This window comes from Candida pseudojiufengensis, assembly GCF_024610245.1.
Source record: "Candida pseudojiufengensis strain CBS 10847 chromosome Unknown scaffold8, whole genome shotgun sequence".
Classification (NCBI taxonomy): Eukaryota; Fungi; Ascomycota; class Pichiomycetes; order Serinales; family Debaryomycetaceae; genus Lodderomyces; species Lodderomyces pseudojiufengensis.
In genome coordinates this window covers 26,376-44,650 of record NW_026261526.1, presented here as the reverse complement: position 1 = coordinate 44,650, position 18,275 = coordinate 26,376, and the positions used below count along the sequence as shown (strand labels likewise).

At 25.4% G+C, this 18,275-nt stretch overlaps 6 protein-coding genes across 6 annotated transcripts; all 6 read left to right on the top strand. All coding sequences in view use genetic code 12, as the record gives it.

The window, feature by feature from the left end:
• Positions 1-2,252: 2,252 nt before the first annotated feature.
• Positions 2,253-4,376, top strand: KGF55_001647 (uncharacterized protein; the record flags this gene model as incomplete). The annotated part of the gene is made up of 1 exon (XM_051756245.1): positions 2,253-4,376. One exon carries the CDS (start codon positions 2,253-2,255, stop codon positions 4,374-4,376), a length of 2,124 nt encoding a protein of 707 aa, XP_051615326.1.
• A 514-nt stretch (positions 4,377-4,890) lies between these two features.
• Positions 4,891-5,922, top strand: GRP1 (Grp1p; the record flags this gene model as incomplete). Its single annotated transcript, XM_051756243.1, has 1 exon — positions 4,891-5,922. The coding sequence occupies one exon, from the start codon at positions 4,891-4,893 to the stop codon at positions 5,920-5,922; it is 1,032 nt and encodes a 343-aa protein (XP_051615325.1).
• Positions 5,923-7,231: 1,309 nt separating this feature from the next.
• KGF55_001645 (Zn(II)2Cys6 transcription factor) lies at positions 7,232-9,676 on the top strand (the record flags this gene model as incomplete). The annotated part of the gene is made up of 1 exon (XM_051756242.1): positions 7,232-9,676. The coding sequence occupies one exon, from the start codon at positions 7,232-7,234 to the stop codon at positions 9,674-9,676; it is 2,445 nt and encodes an 814-aa protein (XP_051615324.1).
• A 2,070-nt stretch (positions 9,677-11,746) lies between these two features.
• Positions 11,747-12,805, top strand: KGF55_001644 (uncharacterized protein; the record flags this gene model as incomplete). Its single annotated transcript, XM_051756241.1, has 1 exon — positions 11,747-12,805. One exon carries the CDS (start codon positions 11,747-11,749, stop codon positions 12,803-12,805), a length of 1,059 nt encoding a protein of 352 aa, XP_051615323.1.
• A 301-nt stretch (positions 12,806-13,106) lies between these two features.
• ARO7 (chorismate mutase) lies at positions 13,107-13,913 on the top strand (the record flags this gene model as incomplete). The annotated part of the gene is made up of 1 exon (XM_051756240.1): positions 13,107-13,913. The coding sequence occupies one exon, from the start codon at positions 13,107-13,109 to the stop codon at positions 13,911-13,913; it is 807 nt and encodes a 268-aa protein (XP_051615322.1).
• Positions 13,914-15,813: 1,900 nt separating this feature from the next.
• Positions 15,814-18,144, top strand: BTA1 (Bta1p; the record flags this gene model as incomplete). The annotated part of the gene is made up of 1 exon (XM_051756239.1): positions 15,814-18,144. One exon carries the CDS (start codon positions 15,814-15,816, stop codon positions 18,142-18,144), a length of 2,331 nt encoding a protein of 776 aa, XP_051615321.1.
• Between the last annotated feature and the right edge of the window lie 131 nt (positions 18,145-18,275).

Here is an 18,275-nt window from a genome sequence, read left to right as displayed (position 1 = left end):
GCTCATTGAAGCACAAGAAATAATCATCTTATTTGAGTCAATGTAATATTAGATTCACTGTCCAAACTTCGAACATCTACTAAAGACTTTTAAAAAATATCGCGCGCGCAGTGATAAACTCAAAATTCGAAACAAACATTCTCTAAAATCAAGGCTCAGCCTCTCCGTAAATCTAAACACATTAGTCGTGTGTAGTTCAAATATAAGTTTAAATGTAGGCTTTAATAAAATATTAGCATAAAATATTATAAAGCATTGCCTAAATAATTATAATAAAAAATAAAAGGAATATGATCATTAAATTAGACGCGTTTTTGGACCTTGTTGTTAAAGTTCCCCTTTTTTTGCTGAATAATGGTCTCCTCTGTGACTGACATTGTTACTTCATGAGTAATTAGAACCCTTGATAGAATTTTTAGATCTTGTTGTATTGGAAAAATCTTTTTTTTTTTTATTTTAGTTTCTTTTTTAGTTTATTTTTTTTAGTGTGTTAAATAAGGCCGCTCGCCGTCCCCACTTTTAGTCGAATCTACTCCATAAAATTGATGAAATTAATGCAAAGAGATAAATTTTTAGCCCCAATCTCACTTTTTCTTGACAATAACTTAAAGATAGGTGATCGAATAATTTCATTGAGAGGGAGAGTTACACATATAGTGCGAGATTAGTATCGCTAATATTCTCATCAATGAGATCTCCAGTCATTTGTTAAAAATTTTTCTCTTCGATAATTTAATGTACCTTACTTTGAATAATAAAGTCTAATTTATTAGTATTTTGTGATTTGTTTACATTCATCATTTCGAGAAATTATCTAATAACTAAAAATTAATTAATAATGATACGAATCTTCAATTCAATACAGTATAAATTTATTGATATTGATACGAATGCCCAGCCCAATACTATATCTCAATTACGAACTATTTCAAGTACTAACATTAATTATGATCTAATTGTTATTGAACATTTTCCTCAAGGCAAATCAAAGTAGCCATGATTTGAAAAATCATATAGCCTCAATCTGAATATCGAAGACTAAAAAGTACAACTAACCAAATATTTTAAAACATTTCGACAATAACCAATTATTTTCACTTCAATAAATTCAAAATTTCACGAAAATCATGTACATTCAAAGAACAATAAGACTATGCGTTAATTCCGTATAAAATGCAATCAATATATATACCTTCTTTCTTGATCTTATAAGTTCCAATAAAAACCATGGAACTTGACCCTATGGTTGTGATTTGCTACGTTAGTTAGTCGATGATCATATCCCATCATCATCATCATCTCTCCAATGGTTGAAACGGAATTGATAGAATGAATCGAAAAAAATTGTTAGTTGAAATCACACGAGTAGCAATAAAATAATGTTACACAAAACCAAATTAGGTTGATTGATTATCATAACCTATTTTTTAGCTGAAATAGTAAAAAAAGAGATGATTTATGACGTTGTTGTAAATGACTGATAGACTTTGCCATAATAAAGTACATCAACTGATACGACTATCTTAGGCATTTTGGGTTTTACAATGATGAGGCATTCGCTACTCAGTACATTAACTTAATCAATTGTAGGAATAAAATTGGTAGTGATTAACTCGTAATAAATTTAATTTAATATTCTATAAAGAAAAAAAATAAATAAATTTTAAAACAGCAATATTTTTAAAGTACTACATTATGCATAATACTATAATACTATGATATTTAACATAATAATAATAATATATTATCATCATCATCATTTCTGACAACAAAAAAATTTTATGTAACTACTACTATTACTTCACCAACAACCACTTCCATTTTCACTTCAATTGTGTATTATTTTATCAACTCAAAAATCACTTCAAATAAATCAAATCTTACAACAAAATACTTATCTTTGTTTTACATTTTCATATTCACGTATTAATTTTAACTTTATCAAAAACTTTAAATAAAAAAACAATTTAAAATTTTTTGGCAACCAAAATTATCTTCAAAATTTAGCACAATCTTATCATCTTCAACCATTTCATTTCATATCATAACATAAATAACCACTACTACTCGATCATCATTCGGATCTCATTTCATTAACTAGCCTTATTTATTTATTTTATTTATTTATTTATTTATTCATCAATTTGTATTATATTTTTAATTTTTTTTAATAGCATATTTGCATTCAAGTCATTCTCATATTTCATAAACACACATCTACCATAGCTCCATAAAAACATATTATAATGAAAATGAGATTTAATAGTGAAACTAATCTAAATCATGTAAATCAACGTCATTTAAATTCATTACCATATTACTTCACAACAAAACTACAACAAAATTCAAATAACAATCCAAATTCAAACATAGCCCATTTTACAACAAATCCTTCATTAACTTCAATACCTAGATTTTATAATAAGAAATTAAAATTCATATTACCATTTTTAATAATTATACTATGTATCTACAAAACTTTTACAATATATTTAACAACTGAATTAGATCAACAATTATTAGAAAATCATGCATTAAATTTAAATAAAAATTCAAATTTTAATCCAAAAAATATAGCATTAGATTTATTTAATTATTTAATTGAATTAAATCATTCAATAAATTCTTCAAATTTAGGTACAAAAGATGGGATTTTTTTCCATTGGGATGATTGGGTAGATCTAAGTGGTGCAAATCATTTAATTAATAAAGCAAGGATTGCGTCACCTTCAGGAATATATTGTGATCATTCTTTAATACAATATGGTAATGTTAATGGTCATTGGTTAGAAAGTTATGATACAAAAATATTTAGAGGTGCAGTAAATTTATATTGTTCTTATGATATACCTGAAAAAGTTATAATAACAACTGATGAATCATTAATTGAAATACCAGTAATTGGAAAAAGAAGATTTGGTGGGAATGATAAAACTATACCTGTTAAATCTGATCAATTGATAAATAAGATGAAAATTTTAACAAATAAATTTAATAATATATCAAAAGATGATAACAAAAAAGAGTTAACAAATTTTAATATAAAATCTATAAAAAATTTACAAAAACAAGTTATGATTGAACCAGAAGATTTCATATTTAAACCAGATATTGAAATTTTCAGTTTACAAGAGAAATTAAATAATCAAACAATAACATCAAAAGAATTAAAATATTTAGAATTTTTAGAATATTCAAATAATCATTTAGTTGATTTTAGTGATAGATATTTTAAATATCCTTGGATTTATTCTGATATTTTTCAAGGAAATTCTCATCATATTGCTTATCCATTTTTTAAAAGATATATAAGTGATCGTGAAAGACAAAGTATATTACATCATATGATTAGAAATTGGTTTCAATTTGCTGAAGTTAATGGATTTGCAAGTTGGATTAATCATGGTTCATTATTAGGTTGGGCTTTTAATGGTTTAAATATGCCATGGGATACTGATATTGATATTCAAATGCCAATTGCTCAATTAGATCGTTTAGGTCGAAATTTTAATAGAACTTTAATTATGGAAAATCCAAGATATGGTAATGCAAGATATTGGTTAGAAATTGCTCCAACATATATAAGACAAGGAAATGGTAAAAATTTTATTGATGCAAGATTTATTGATATATCAAGTGGTTTATATATTGATATATCAGCATTATCACATACTGAAATTCCTCCACCAATTGATGAAAAAAATTTTAAAGATAATTTAAAAACAATGTCAGTTCATTGTAAAAATTGGAATTGGCATACATTAGATGAATTATTACCAATAAGACATACTTTTTTTGAAGGTTCTTCAGTTTATATACCAAATAAAGTTGAACAACCATTACGTAATAAATATGGCCAGAATGCATTAATTGAATATAATTATCATAATCATAATTATCAATCAGATATAAGTTTATGGGTAAACAACAAGATATGTAAATCTCCACCAAAAAATTTAAATAATAGATTTAATAAATGGAATCAATTAACTAAAAAGGGAGCATGTAATTCAAGAATTTTACAAGATGAATTTAATATAATAAAAGAATGTGTTGAAAGACATCATTTACTAAATTCAAATTTAGATAATTTTAATTTTTATAATATTGAAGAAATTGGTGATTTACCAATTTTTAGAAAAGATTCTTTTGATTATTATAATGATATTAATAATCAATTAGTTTTTAATGATGATTGGTATATAAGAAAAGAAATTATAAAATCAAATCAATTAATTTCAGATTCAAATGAAAATCAAGATTCAAATCAAGAACAGTTTTATTTAAAACAAGAAGATCAACAACAAGAAAAACAACATTCATCAATTAATAACGACCATTCTTCCTCAATTAGTAATGTTCAAACCTCATCATAATAAATCGTACCATTTTTTAATTTCATGATTTCCGATTTCCATAGCATATTTAAATTCACTTCAAAAGCATAACTACAATTACTATTTAATAAGTTTTTTCAAATTTCAAAATTTCATTTTATTTATCTACATAGATCTATATACTTTAATAATTAATAATAATAGCTAATAGAAGCTTAATCACTAAGCAAGATAATGATTTAAACTCTATTTTTACCGTATTCTACCTTTTCTTGTACGCTAGTGTTTTCTCAATCGTATCTTATGCCTAAACCGGTTTAAGATAGCGGGAAAAATTAGTGAGAAAAATAAATTATATGCAAAAGCGGAAAACTCGACCTAATTAAGCAAGTGTTTGGTATTATTTTTACAACCATCTTAAGATCATAAAAATTTCCATTATTTATCTCATTCTTTTCTCCAGTCATAGTTTTGAATCAATTGGATTGTTTGTATTTAACTTATCCCAATCATTAAACTCATATTGAAAAATATACAACAAATTTCAAAAAATATGGGTGAAAAAGTATTTATATCAGGAGCATCAGGATTTATAGCTCAACATATAGTTAAACTTCTATTAGAAACAGGTTATACAGTTATAGGAACAGTAAGAACAAAAGAAAAAGGAGAAAAATTAAAGAATTTAATAAACTTCAAAGAATTTAATTATGTTATTATTCCAGATATATCAGTACCAGGATCATTTGATGATGCATTCAAAAAACATAATGATATCGATTATGTAATTCATAGTGCTTCTCCATTTACTTATACTACATCAAATCCAGATAAAGATTTAATTGAACCAGCTCTTAAGGGATGTAAAGAAATTTTAAATTCATCTTACAAAAATTTAAAAAATTTAAAAAGATTTATAATAACATCAAGTGATGCAGCAATATATTCAAATTTTGATGAAAAAAATAATAAGTTAAAATTTGATGAAAATTCATGGAATTTAACACCAAGAGAATTAGGTAGTAATGATCCAGTTACTGCTTATTATATATCTAAATCATTAGCTGAATTAGAAACTGTTAACTTTAGAAAAACCCAAAATCCAAATTTTAAATTTATTTCAATTAATCCTTCTTATGTATTTGGTCCACAAGCTTATTTATGTGATCCAAATCAAATAAATGAATCAAATCAATTAATTAGTGAATTATTGAAAAAGACACAACCAAAAGATAATTTTGATAATGAAATTGGTGGTTTCATTGATGTTATTGATGTTGCAAAAACTCATGTTTTTGCAATTCAAAATAATGATGTTATAAACCAGCGATTATTTTTAAATAATGGACATTTTTCTACTCAAATGATTTTAGATATTATAAATTTAAATTTTCCAAAGCTTAATTTAATAAAAGGTAAACCTGGTACTGGGCAAGAAGACATTAAACAATTAGCTCAAGTTGATAATAACAAAACCAAATCTTTATTACCTTGGACTTTTACTAGTTTAAATCAAACTGTTATTGATGTTGTTAATCAGATCTTAGATGTTCAGAATAAAAATGATGATAACTCAAAATTGTGAATATGGTATTTGACGAATATTTTTAAATGTGGATATAGTTGTTATTGAGCTGAAGGGTGGCTTCATGATAAAAACTAGTTCTGTCTATATGAGATAGTGCCAATCATTTGACTTATAACTACTCGGTAAATCAAGGATGTACACATATATATTGAAAAATTAAAGTTTTACATATACCTATATTGAAAAATTAAAGTTTTGCGGATATAAAATATTTGATTATAATTTATCCGTTTCTAGAATTATTTTATAGAATTAATTGAAACAGTGTAACGAATTGAGGCTCAATTTTGTTTAAATTTGAGTTTGTTTACTCTGTTTGGATGTCCTCTCGATCAGATTGACCGTTGTGACACTTAATAGTGAAACATATTGATTATTTTTCTCTTTCGGAAAGGATTGAAAATTTTGAAACATTTAAACGAGTTTATAAAATATTAGGTTTATCGCTTACATAATAATTCGAAGTAAAAATTATTATGTATGAAGAAAAGTACCACAAAAGACACAATAAGAATAAGGTTTTGTAATAATTATTCCGATCAACTTTAATAACCATGGAATGAAATAATCGAGCACTGATGCGTTTGATTAGCTACTGTGAATAGGGGGCATTGAGAATAATATTAGTGTTATCAACTTTGTCGAAAATTCAATTTTCAAGTGGAATTGTAAATAGGCTTAATACTTATTGGAATTATTATGTATTGCGCATTTTATAAAGTATATGTAAGTGAACAATTGATGATGTAAATAATTTAATTCATGATGTTATTGTGTATTCTTCTTCTTTAATATAACAATTGTGTATTTTTTCATAAATAGTTATCCCCCTCCTTCTATTCCTCGTATATCAAAAATTTAGAACAATTACATTTTGAATAACCAAAAATTTTCATTTTCAACAAACCACAAAATTTCAACAGACCACAAAGAATTGGAATGTTGGAGCATTTCTCGTACTGAAAACTCTTCTATGAACCAAATCATGAAATTATTTCGTATTTGCGCTTTCTTCTTGTTAAGTTATTGTTCTCATTAAAAATCAAAAATATTTGATTATAGATGTATGGGGGATTAATAATCGTTTATACATAAATTTATATATATTACATACATTATATTCTATTATTTTTAAATTTTTTGGTCATGTTGTTATCGTACTCTTTTGCATTCACAGTTTACATATCATCATCATCATCAACATCATCATCAATACTTAAGCTTGATAGACAAATATAAAAAATGATATAATAAATTATTATAATTCTATTCCTTACCACATAAGAAAAAAAGTCTAAATATAAAAATGGATTTTAACGAATTTAATCAAAATTATGAAAATAATTCAAATATAACTAACCAAAATACAATAATCAATGACATAAATGATCAGAAAACTTATGAACATGGTTATCGTACAAATATCCAAGCATCACAATTTAATAATGTAGAAGAATTCATACAACAACCGATTCAAAATGATCAAATACAAGCGGAACAACTCGAAAGTTTATTTTCATTAAATCCGGAACAATTTTTACAACAACATATTTATCATAATCAACCTCAGAGTTCCTATCAACAATCTTCATACTCGGAATCGCCTAGTGTAGGACAACGAGTAGACTCAACACAAAATCAATTCTTATACAACAATTATAATCATACCAACCTACCTTTCTCATTACCTACAAATTATTCAACTCCAGTTCAATATAATACTCATCAGTCAAGTAACCAAGGGAACCATATAGATTATGACTCAAACTTTCAAATACAACACAACTTTAATCAAGAAACTGAAATACTACCGTTTTACCAATCTCTGCGACAAACATTCCCTAACATACAAATACCAGACCGACCTTCAACAGAACCAAAAAATGTAAATTTTACCAATGAAAAATTATCTTCAGATACCCCACGATCTTCCACAAAATCAACAACAACTTTAAAATCTCTGTCTTCCAGATCTTGTGACACATGTCGAAATAAAAAATTAAAATGTGATAAACAAAAACCGACATGTTCAAGATGTAAAGAAAAAGGAATAAATTGTGTATATACATTAAAATTACAATTTAAAGAAGATGTAGAAAGTCAAGGTAAAAGATTTGGCAGAGAAGGTATAAATTCATCAAATAAAATAACAACAACAGAATTTAACAAGAGAAGTAAAAAATCATATTATCAAATAATACAAAATCAAAATCAATTAAAATTTATAAATTTTTTTAATAATGATATATTAAATATAAATCAAAAAATTAAACCAATTTTAAATAATTCAATTATACCATCAGATATTTTATCATTAGATTTAGATTCTTCATTAGATTCTAATGTTATAAGTTTTGCAATAAGTTATTATATTGAATTTATATCACCAATTTTAAATCCTACTTCAAATAATAAATCAATTACATTACCAACAAAAGAAAATGATGTTAATAATATATCAATTGAATCAGGATTAAATTTAAATTCCTTAGTTCAATTATCAAATCAAAATAATTCAATATTTTATTTTATGTTAAGTTTAGGTTCATTATATTTATCAAGAACTTTTAATGAAATTGAAAATAAACAACAAAAGCAAATTTGGATAGATAGAGCTTTTCAATTTCAATCTTTGGGGCTTATTGAAATAAAACCAATTTTAAATGATATTAATGATTTAAAAGGTTATAAAACAAGTGATATTATAATTTCATTAGTATTATTAATACTTTTTGAGATTGCAAATAATTGTAATTTTAAATGGATTGAATATTTACAAATTTGTAAAAAAATTATGAAGTTAAATAAAATTAATATACCTCAAAATTCAAATGAATTTAATTTATTAAAATTTTCTTTAGAATTTTTATATTATCATGATTCTGTGGGGAGAACTGCTTGTAAAGATGATACTTTATATATTGTACAATTAGATGATGAAATAGAAGAAGAAGAATTTAATAATAATTTTTTTGATAAGCAAACTGAAAGCAAATCAAATAATTCAAATCTTATAAGTTGGATGGGTTGTGATAAAAAATTAATAAAAATTATTGCAAATATAACTGATTTATCATTTGAAAGATTTAAAAGAAATATAAATGAAAAACAATATTTAAATTTTTGTAATGAATTAATTTATAAAATAGATTTATTAAAAATTGATTATTTTGAATTTAATGAATTAATTACTGAAAATGATGATGAAAATATTTCCCAAATAAATCAATTAATTTCAAATAATGGTATAAAAGAAGAAGAATTTTTTTTCCTATTATCAAATGAAATTAAAAGATTATCTACTAAATTATATTTAAATTGTTGTTTATTAAATATGACACCAGAAGATGAAGAAGTAAGTGATTTAGTAAATATAATTTATAAATATTTAAACTTTTTATTGACAACCACCACAACAGCAAACACATATAATTGGTTTTCAACATTATTATGGTCAATTTTTATAACATCAACAGAAATTTCAGTATTATCAAAAAATTGTGAATCATACAGATATTTATCATTAAAATTTTTAAAAATTTTAACAACAAAATCTTTAAGTAATATTGAAAGAACTATTGAAATTATAAAAAAAATTTGGAAAAAAAGAGATTTAAATAATAGTGATTTACATTCTGTTGGTATAATTGATATAAATTCAAGAAAATTTAAAAAAAGGAAAAAATTTTTAGGTTTTGAAAATGATTGGGAAAAATTTGTTGTTGATGAATATGGAATTGCTTTGGGTTAGTTCTGTTTTGTCTGGGTTTATGTTTTTTTAGTTCTTTATTTATGTAAATAGACACTTTGTTAATTTAAACATTTGATGATAATTCGATCAAGCTCTTTTTGTTTGTGTTTTGATACTCAATATTGATAGTATGGCACCTTTTGTTAAGAGCCTTCTCTTTCTGTTGAGTCAATTCTTTGGAATTTTAAATCCCAAGATATAGTATGTTCTATGGAATTTTATATCTCAGGATATAGTATGTTACAATTAAAATTATTATGAAATAAGCGAATTTCAAGCATAAACGATAATGTTGTAAAACAATAATTTTATTGCTAGTTTTATTGCGTCCATCAACTGCTTCGTTTCCTTTAGCATCTTCTCCGGGGCCCAATAATTTCTGAAAATATGTTAATTCGATCGCAATTATACAGACATTGGCGGATCTTCCAAACTAGTCAACTAATAATGATGAAAGTTACTTTTCATGAGTCCTCCTGACATATCTTTCAAGTTATAAAACAATTTTTCCAGAATTACAAATATAATTAGAGTTTCTTCATACTTTGGTTGAGTGTTACTCCTCTTCTGTCTTTCTTTGTATTCAAATTGACCCTTTACCAATGTAGCTGGGTTTTCAATTTTGCACTTCCGCAAACACATCAAAGAAAAGGAACTTGATCGAGTCAAAGCATTCTCCTCTTCTTTGTTGTGCATGCGGAAGTGCAGAATTGGAAGACCAGTCTGTGAGTTAGTCTTGATGTTTTCAATAATATCTTCAGCTTATTAAAATGTTGTGTTCATGTTTTTAAAAACATTTTGACTCCTTGTTTAAATGCTTCAATTTTTTGGACCTAATCTTCAGTTTTGCCGACCAGTCAATTGAGAATAGAAGAATTGCTCAATGAGCAATGATTTATTGACCTATTCTTCTATTCTCAATTGATTGCTCTGGATCAGTTCTTTCTGTTTCAATTGATTGGCTTTCGCATCTGCTTGCTGCGCTTGTTGCTGGGTACTGATAATTGTTTCAGTTTTGATGATCAAAGTGTTTTTGCCATAATGCATATAAATCTGCATGATAAAAGTGATTTGGATCTAAAGCTGAAAGAAAATTAGTTTCTGATGTTCATCTGACCATTATATTATTTCCTCGTTACTTGTAATTGCCTTAGATTCAGTTAAAGTTGTTGCATCGAGTCTTCTAAAATCTCTTACAACTCTAAATTCATTACTACTTAAACAAATGTAGGAAAATAGCTGCCATCAAGAGCTTCATCAGTTTATATACCTGCTTCTAAATGATCATCAATAAATTTATCTTACCTTTCTCTATCTTCTTTATTTAATGGATACGTTTTACATGTAATTGGTTCTTCCGTACTAGTTCTAATGACGTGCTTTACTCTTGTTCCTTTGGACCTTTTAATGTTGTGTCGAAAATTGTTGCATATCCGTTGAAGTTCATTCAAATTTCTTGGTCTAACGCTGTCCAAGTGTCTAATCAAAACTAGTTTTGCTCTATGTCTGCTAGTCTTTAAAGTTGGTGTGAATTAAATTATATCATAAGGAAAATTGCAAATGTGGCAGAAGCAGCAGCTTATAACATACTTTTAACCTCTAATTCAGCATCATTAAAATTACCACCATCTTTAAATTACCACCATCTTTTTTCAACAACACAATTAGCGATAGGAGTGGATGATCTTGAACATTTATATATTGGAAAGCCTCAATCAAAGGAATGGTCCTATTCGTTGGAAAATGGGGCAGAAACTTCAATAATAAATAATCGGAAAACATTTCAATTCAACCCCATCATCTATCTCGACTAACTGACATAGATCGAGCAAAAGCAAAATTTGACTAAAGACTTAAACAATGTTAGACCAAGAAACTTCAAAATATTTCGTTGGATGTAACTTAACTCACTTCATCTTTTTGAATATCAATATCTATATTATAAGATAACCTTTTTATATTTTAATTCCGTTAATTCGCAAATTGAAAATCTAAATCGCACAACAATTCTTATCTAAATCATTTTAATTTATTATTCATATATTGATCTATTACTCCACAATTCATTAAATGTTATCAACCAACACTAAATACTCCAATAATTTAAAACGAATATGTTATTGTCAATGTAAAAGATATGCAACTTCAATACCACAAGATGATCATGATCACAATCAACCAATGGATCATCACAAAAGATTAAATTTACATGAATGGCCAAAAACAAAAAATCCAACACCTTATGAAATATTTGGATTATCTTCAAAAGATATTGGAATGTCTACAATAGAATTAAATAAAATTATAAAATTAAAATATATTAAATTTGTTAAAATATATCATCCAGATACAAGTTTAAAACATTTAGATTCTTCAACCTCTTTATTAACAGATGATATAAAAAGAAAAAGATATGAAATGATTCAAGAATCATATGATATATTAAGAGATGCAAGAAGAAGATCAGCTTATAATAGATTTAAAACAACATCATGGGATCAACAAGGTCCTTATAATCCAACAACAAATAATCCATGGTCAAAAGAAAATTTTGAAACTTATCGTAGAGCAAATGCTCATAGATCAAGATATGATTTTAAAAAAGATGAAGAATTTTGGACAGCTGGTACATGGAATGATTATTATCAAATGAAATATCAAAGATCTCCTCCAACAAAAGAAGAAATGGAAAAAAATAAATATAAAATTTTAATAGGAGTATTAGCTGTTGGTGCATTAGCATTTGGTTTACAATTTATGAATGCTATAGATAAAACTAATCAATATATTTTAGATACTCATAAACTTAATTTAAAATCAATGAAAGATTTAAATGAAAGTTATTCAAATGGTTATGGTAGTGATAAAATTGATGATTTCTCACAAGCAAGTACAATAAAGAGATTCTTATTATCAAGAAGAAGTACAATGCAACTGAAAAGAAGATCTGAAGGTGATGGTGATGATCCTTTTGAATTAAATAATAAAGAACCAAGTGATCATGAATTATTAGTTAAATATGCTAGAGGTAAAGTTAATAAATGGGACAAAGCTGAAAATGATTGGAATCAAAGTAGGATCAAACCTACAATGGGAGATAGATATTCACTTGATGATAAGTCTTCTTAAATTTTTTATTTTATAGACAATTTATATAGTAATGAAGTAATGAAAAGATGTTTTGGCATGAACCAAATCGCGTTTAGGTTGATCTGCATATAAGGCTCTATGATTCACATATTTTTAAAGCGCATCAAAATTTATCAAGTTTTGGAATTTCTTTAAATCTAATCACACAAAGAAAATGAAAAATTCGATTGAAATATTTGGCAACCTATTCAACAACATCGACAGCTAAAACTAATCAGACACTAATTTTCGAAAATAACAACTATCCCTGATCAAACACACTACAAAATTACATTCAAAAATGGATTTTATGAAACCTGAGACTGTACTAGATTTAAATAATATTCGTGAAGCATTAGTTAGAATGGAAGATACAATAGTATTTGATTTAATAGAAAGATCACAATATTTTAGTTCACCATCAGTATATATAAAAAATAAATTTGAAATTCCAAATTTTAATGGAAATTTTTTAGAATGGGCATTATTACAAATGGAAAAAGTTCATTCACAAATTAGAAGATATGAAGCACCAGATGAAACTCCATTTTTTCCACAAGAAATTTTAAAACCAATATTACCTTCAATAAATTATCCAAAAATTTTATCAAATTATTCAAATGATATAAATGTTAATAAAGAAATTATGAAATTTTATGTTGAAGATATTGTACCAAAAATAAGTTGTAAAAAAGGTGATCAATTAGAAAATTTAGGTAGTGCATCTACTTGTGATATTGAATGTTTACAAGCAATATCAAGAAGAATTCATTTTGGAAAATTTGTTGCAGAATCAAAATATATAAATGATAAAAAATTATATATAAATTTGATATTGAAAAAAGACGTTGAAGGTATTGAAAAATCAATAACTAATAGTGTAGTGGAACAAAAGATATTGGAGAGATTAATTGAAAAAGCTCGAAATTATGGTACTGATCCTTCTTTAAGATTTGGTACAACAATTCAAAGTAAAATAAATCCTGAAATTATTGCTCAATTATATAAACAATTTATTATACCATTAACAAAAAAAGTTGAAATTGATTATTTATTAAGAAGATTAGAAGATGAAGATGAAGAAATAATAGAAAAATATAGAGATTAAATAAAGAACAGTATATTTAATGAATGAATGAACTTTTATGATGTTTGAACTTTTGTATTTCTATAGTCTTCTGAAATTGTTTGAGTCAATTCAAATGAAAGTCGTTGTGCTGGATGAAGGATGGGGTATAAATCTCACTTTCGGTCTTTGCTCCTTCTCATACTTCAGAAGGTCCGTATTAAATACTAAGATGGCAGACTCTAATTAAGTACAACTTTTCTCTATTAAGCGTGTTATTCGGAGTTTTTTTGGGATTTCCAGATTCATATATAAATTTTATTTCAAATTCTATACCAAATTTAAAATTTCTAAAAATAGTACAAAATACTAAGAATCTGATGTATTGTTTTCGTAATGGGATATATCGAAATCTTTAGGGACTCAATTAATCAATTGACGTTAGCAGAGATGATAAATTACCGTTTATGGTAATTGACTTAGATCAACTTATAAAATATTTTTTAACCAAAAGTAGAGTACATCATAAGCTTAAAAATTTAAGGTTTAGAGTGTTCCCTATTTTTTCTTAACTACGTATTATAAAATCATAGATTTAATATCAATTGAACTATAACAAATCTTTTTTGCAATACTAGACATGAAGATGTAGATTGAATACGTTTGATTGTATAAAAAGGGATACGTTGAACGTTGATTTAATTCCAAACGTATGAGGAAATTTGTTAGTAAACTGTTTATAATTGTTCTTTTTCATACATTGTAATTCTATTGAGAAAATTTAGAAGAGTATGAAAACAGGGGGTATTTCATTAAAAATGTATGGGGTTTTAGTGTTTTTCATAATATCTATAATTAGATATTGTAATTTAGTACAAGGATTAAAATCCCAATTTTTTGAAGATTGACTATTGATAGTTGTATTTAATTGGAACTTATTTTGGTCAAATCTAACAACGTAAGATCAATTGCAATAATAAATAGAAAAATTGAAAATATGTTTTTAGAGTTTCAATCTTAAGAAAATTAATGATAGACAGTTCAAATAAGGTCTGACTACCTAATTGTTCAACAAAACTATATACTAAGATCAAATAGATTTAGTATTTTAACCACAATTAAGACTTATCATGTGCAAATTCAACAAATAGTCAGTGGTCAATTTTTATTTATATTGAATCAACGTTTGTTTTGTTTTTTTGTTGATTCAAAACGTGTGCCAAATTTTTAAGTATCGTCTTAGATTTAATAACTCTAGTCGTGTGGTTTCATGAAACAGTTGTAATGAGAAGAATAGAATATTTAAAAGCCATTCTATAGGACATATTCTTTGTTATCGGTTACTATTAGGTCTAATAATAATTATAATAATAATTATGAAACTCTAAAATTTTATAGTGCACGTTTTAAGTTTTTCATTTTCTTTCTCTCTTTACATTATTTTTCTTTTCTTTATAAACTTATTTTTAAACGTGGGGAGTAGAATGGATTATGTGATATTAACTAATTCGGTAGTTAATCATAGATAATTATTATTATGATTAACCATATTTATTAAGAAACACGTCTTGATTATTTTCTTTCAAACAATTGGAATTAAATGAAATTTTTCAAAACAATTTAAATATCATCAAATATTTCTTCTTCTTTTAATATTTGATTTTTAAATTTTCATTTGTCAATTATTTCATAACTTTTAAAAAAGACAAGACACAAGAGAAATCTGAGACATAGCCAATTTTTGTACAATATTAAATTGTTGCAAAATTTATATTTATATATCCTTTAATTTATTTCAACAAATAATTCAATTTAAATCGGCCAAAAGTTTACAGAAAACACCTCACTTTCATTAATCTTTATATTTCAACAATTATTTGTATATAACCATTTTTTATAATTTCAACATTTTATTTAAAAGTATAATCAAAAATCATTAAAAATGTCTGAAGTAATTGTTAATTTATTACCAACTGAATTTCCAATCAAATTTTTTACTTCAATTTCTTTAGTATGTGGAGTTGTAATATTAGCTAAATTAAATAAAACAATTAATTCAATCTTAGTATTTTGTTGGGCATGTTTTGTAAAACCTTTAATTCAAAAAAAATCAAAAAATTCAAATAATAAAAATCAACAACAAAATTTAGAATTATTTTATAAAAATCAAGCTCATATTTATGATACAACAAGAGAAATTCTATTAAAAGGAAGAAAAGAAACTTTAAGATTAGCTATATCTCATTTACAAAAGAAAAAAGATATAGTATGGATTGATATTGGAGGAGGTACAGGTTCAAATATTGAATTTATGAATAAAATTACTTCAATTTCAAAAAATTTTAAAGCTGTTTATTTAGTTGATCTTTCACCTTCATTATGTGAAGTTGCAAGAAATAGATTTGAATTAAATCAATGGAAAAATGTTCATGTATTAGTTGCTGATGCTTGTGATTTTCAAATAGATTATAAATCTGCTGATTTAATTACTTTTAGTTATTCATTATCAATGATTCCAACTTTTAATGCAGCAATTGATAATGCAGTTTCAAAATTAGATAAACAAGGTATTATTGCAACTGTTGATTTTGGTATTCAAAGTAATGATACTTCAATGGGTAGAATTAATACATTAGGTGGATTAGTTAATAGAAATATTCCTTGGATTTTAAGAAATTTTTGGAGAATTTGGTTTGAAGCTGATAAAGTATTTTTAGATTCTTCAAGAAGAAATTATTTAGAATATAAATTTGGTACAATAAAATCAATAAATTCATATAATAAAACTTTAGGTAAAATTCCTTATTATATTTGGATTGGTTGTGATAAATCAAAATCTTCACAAATTTTAAATAGATTAAATTGTTTAGCTACTGAATCCCCATATTTAGCTCCTGCTTCTGCATCATTAAAATTCCCAATTTCAAAAGGTCATGAAGCTGCTTTAGCAAATTTACAAAAAAATTTACCTTTCCCATCAATTTATTATCAAAAAGAAGTTTGGAGAGTTTATTATGATGAATTAAATCCTTTATATGAACAATTTAAAAATCAATATATTTATGCTTTTACTTGGGAAGATCCAAGAGAAGATCATAATATTTTAAATTTTTCATCAAATGATACTGTTTTAGCTATAACTTCTGCAGGTGATAATATTTTAAGTTATGCAACTTTACCTGATCCCCCAAAAAGAATTCATGCAGTTGATTTAAATCCTTGTCAAAATCATTTATTAGAATTAAAATTAGCATGTTTTAGAGTTTTGAATCAAGAACAAATTTGGAAAATGTTTGGTGAAGGTCATATTGCAAATTTTAGAGATTTATTAGTTGATAAATTAGCTCCTCATATGTCTTCAAATGCTTTTCAATATTGGATGGATAAAGGTCCAAATGCTTTTACTGGAAAAGGTCTTTATGATACTGGATCAACTAGATGGGCTTTAAGATTAGGTAGAATAATATTTAAAGTATGTGGTATATCAAAATATGTACGTGAAATGTGTACATCAACTACCATTGAAGAACAAAAAAGAGTTTGGAATAATCATGTTAAACCAGCTATGTTTAATCCAATTGTTGGTTCATTATTAGTTGGTAATCCAATTTTTCTTTGGAAAGCTTTAGGAGTTCCAGCAAATCAAGCAAATTTAATGGGTCCATCAATTATAAAATATGTTATTGATACTTTAGATCCATTAATTTCAAGATCATTAATTTCAGATGATAATTATTTTTATTATTTATGTTTAATGGGTACTTATACAAGAACTAATTGTCCTGATTATTTAACTACAAAAGGTTATAAAAGATTAACTGGTCAAAAATCAATAAATGGTGATGTACCATTAGATAATATTAGATTACATACAGATTTATTAAATGATGTATTTGCAAGATTAAGTACAAAATCAATTACAATTGCAATAATAATGGATCATATGGATTGGTTTGATCCAAATGGAGTTGATGCAATAAATGAAATTACTGCTATAAAACAATGTTTAGTAAAAGGTGGTAGAGTTATGTTTAGATCAGCTGCAACTCATCCTTGGTATGTTAAAACTTTTGAAAGTTTAGGTTTTAAATGTGAACCTGCAGCAATTAGAAAAAATGGTCATAGTATTGATAGAGTTAATATGTATGCTTCAACTTGGGTTTGTACAAGATTAGATGGTGATGATGAAATTGAAGATGAAATTATTATTAATGAAAATGATATTGGAAAATTAGATGCTGGTCGTCGTAGAATGAGTAGCTTGAAGATTTAAAAGCAGACTCAATGGTGAAATATTAGCTAAATAAGTGGATCATCACAATGTCTGTCATGATAAATTGTTTAAATTAATCACTTCTCACAATTTGTTTGAGTTTATAGATTTAAAATAGATGCAAAATGTAA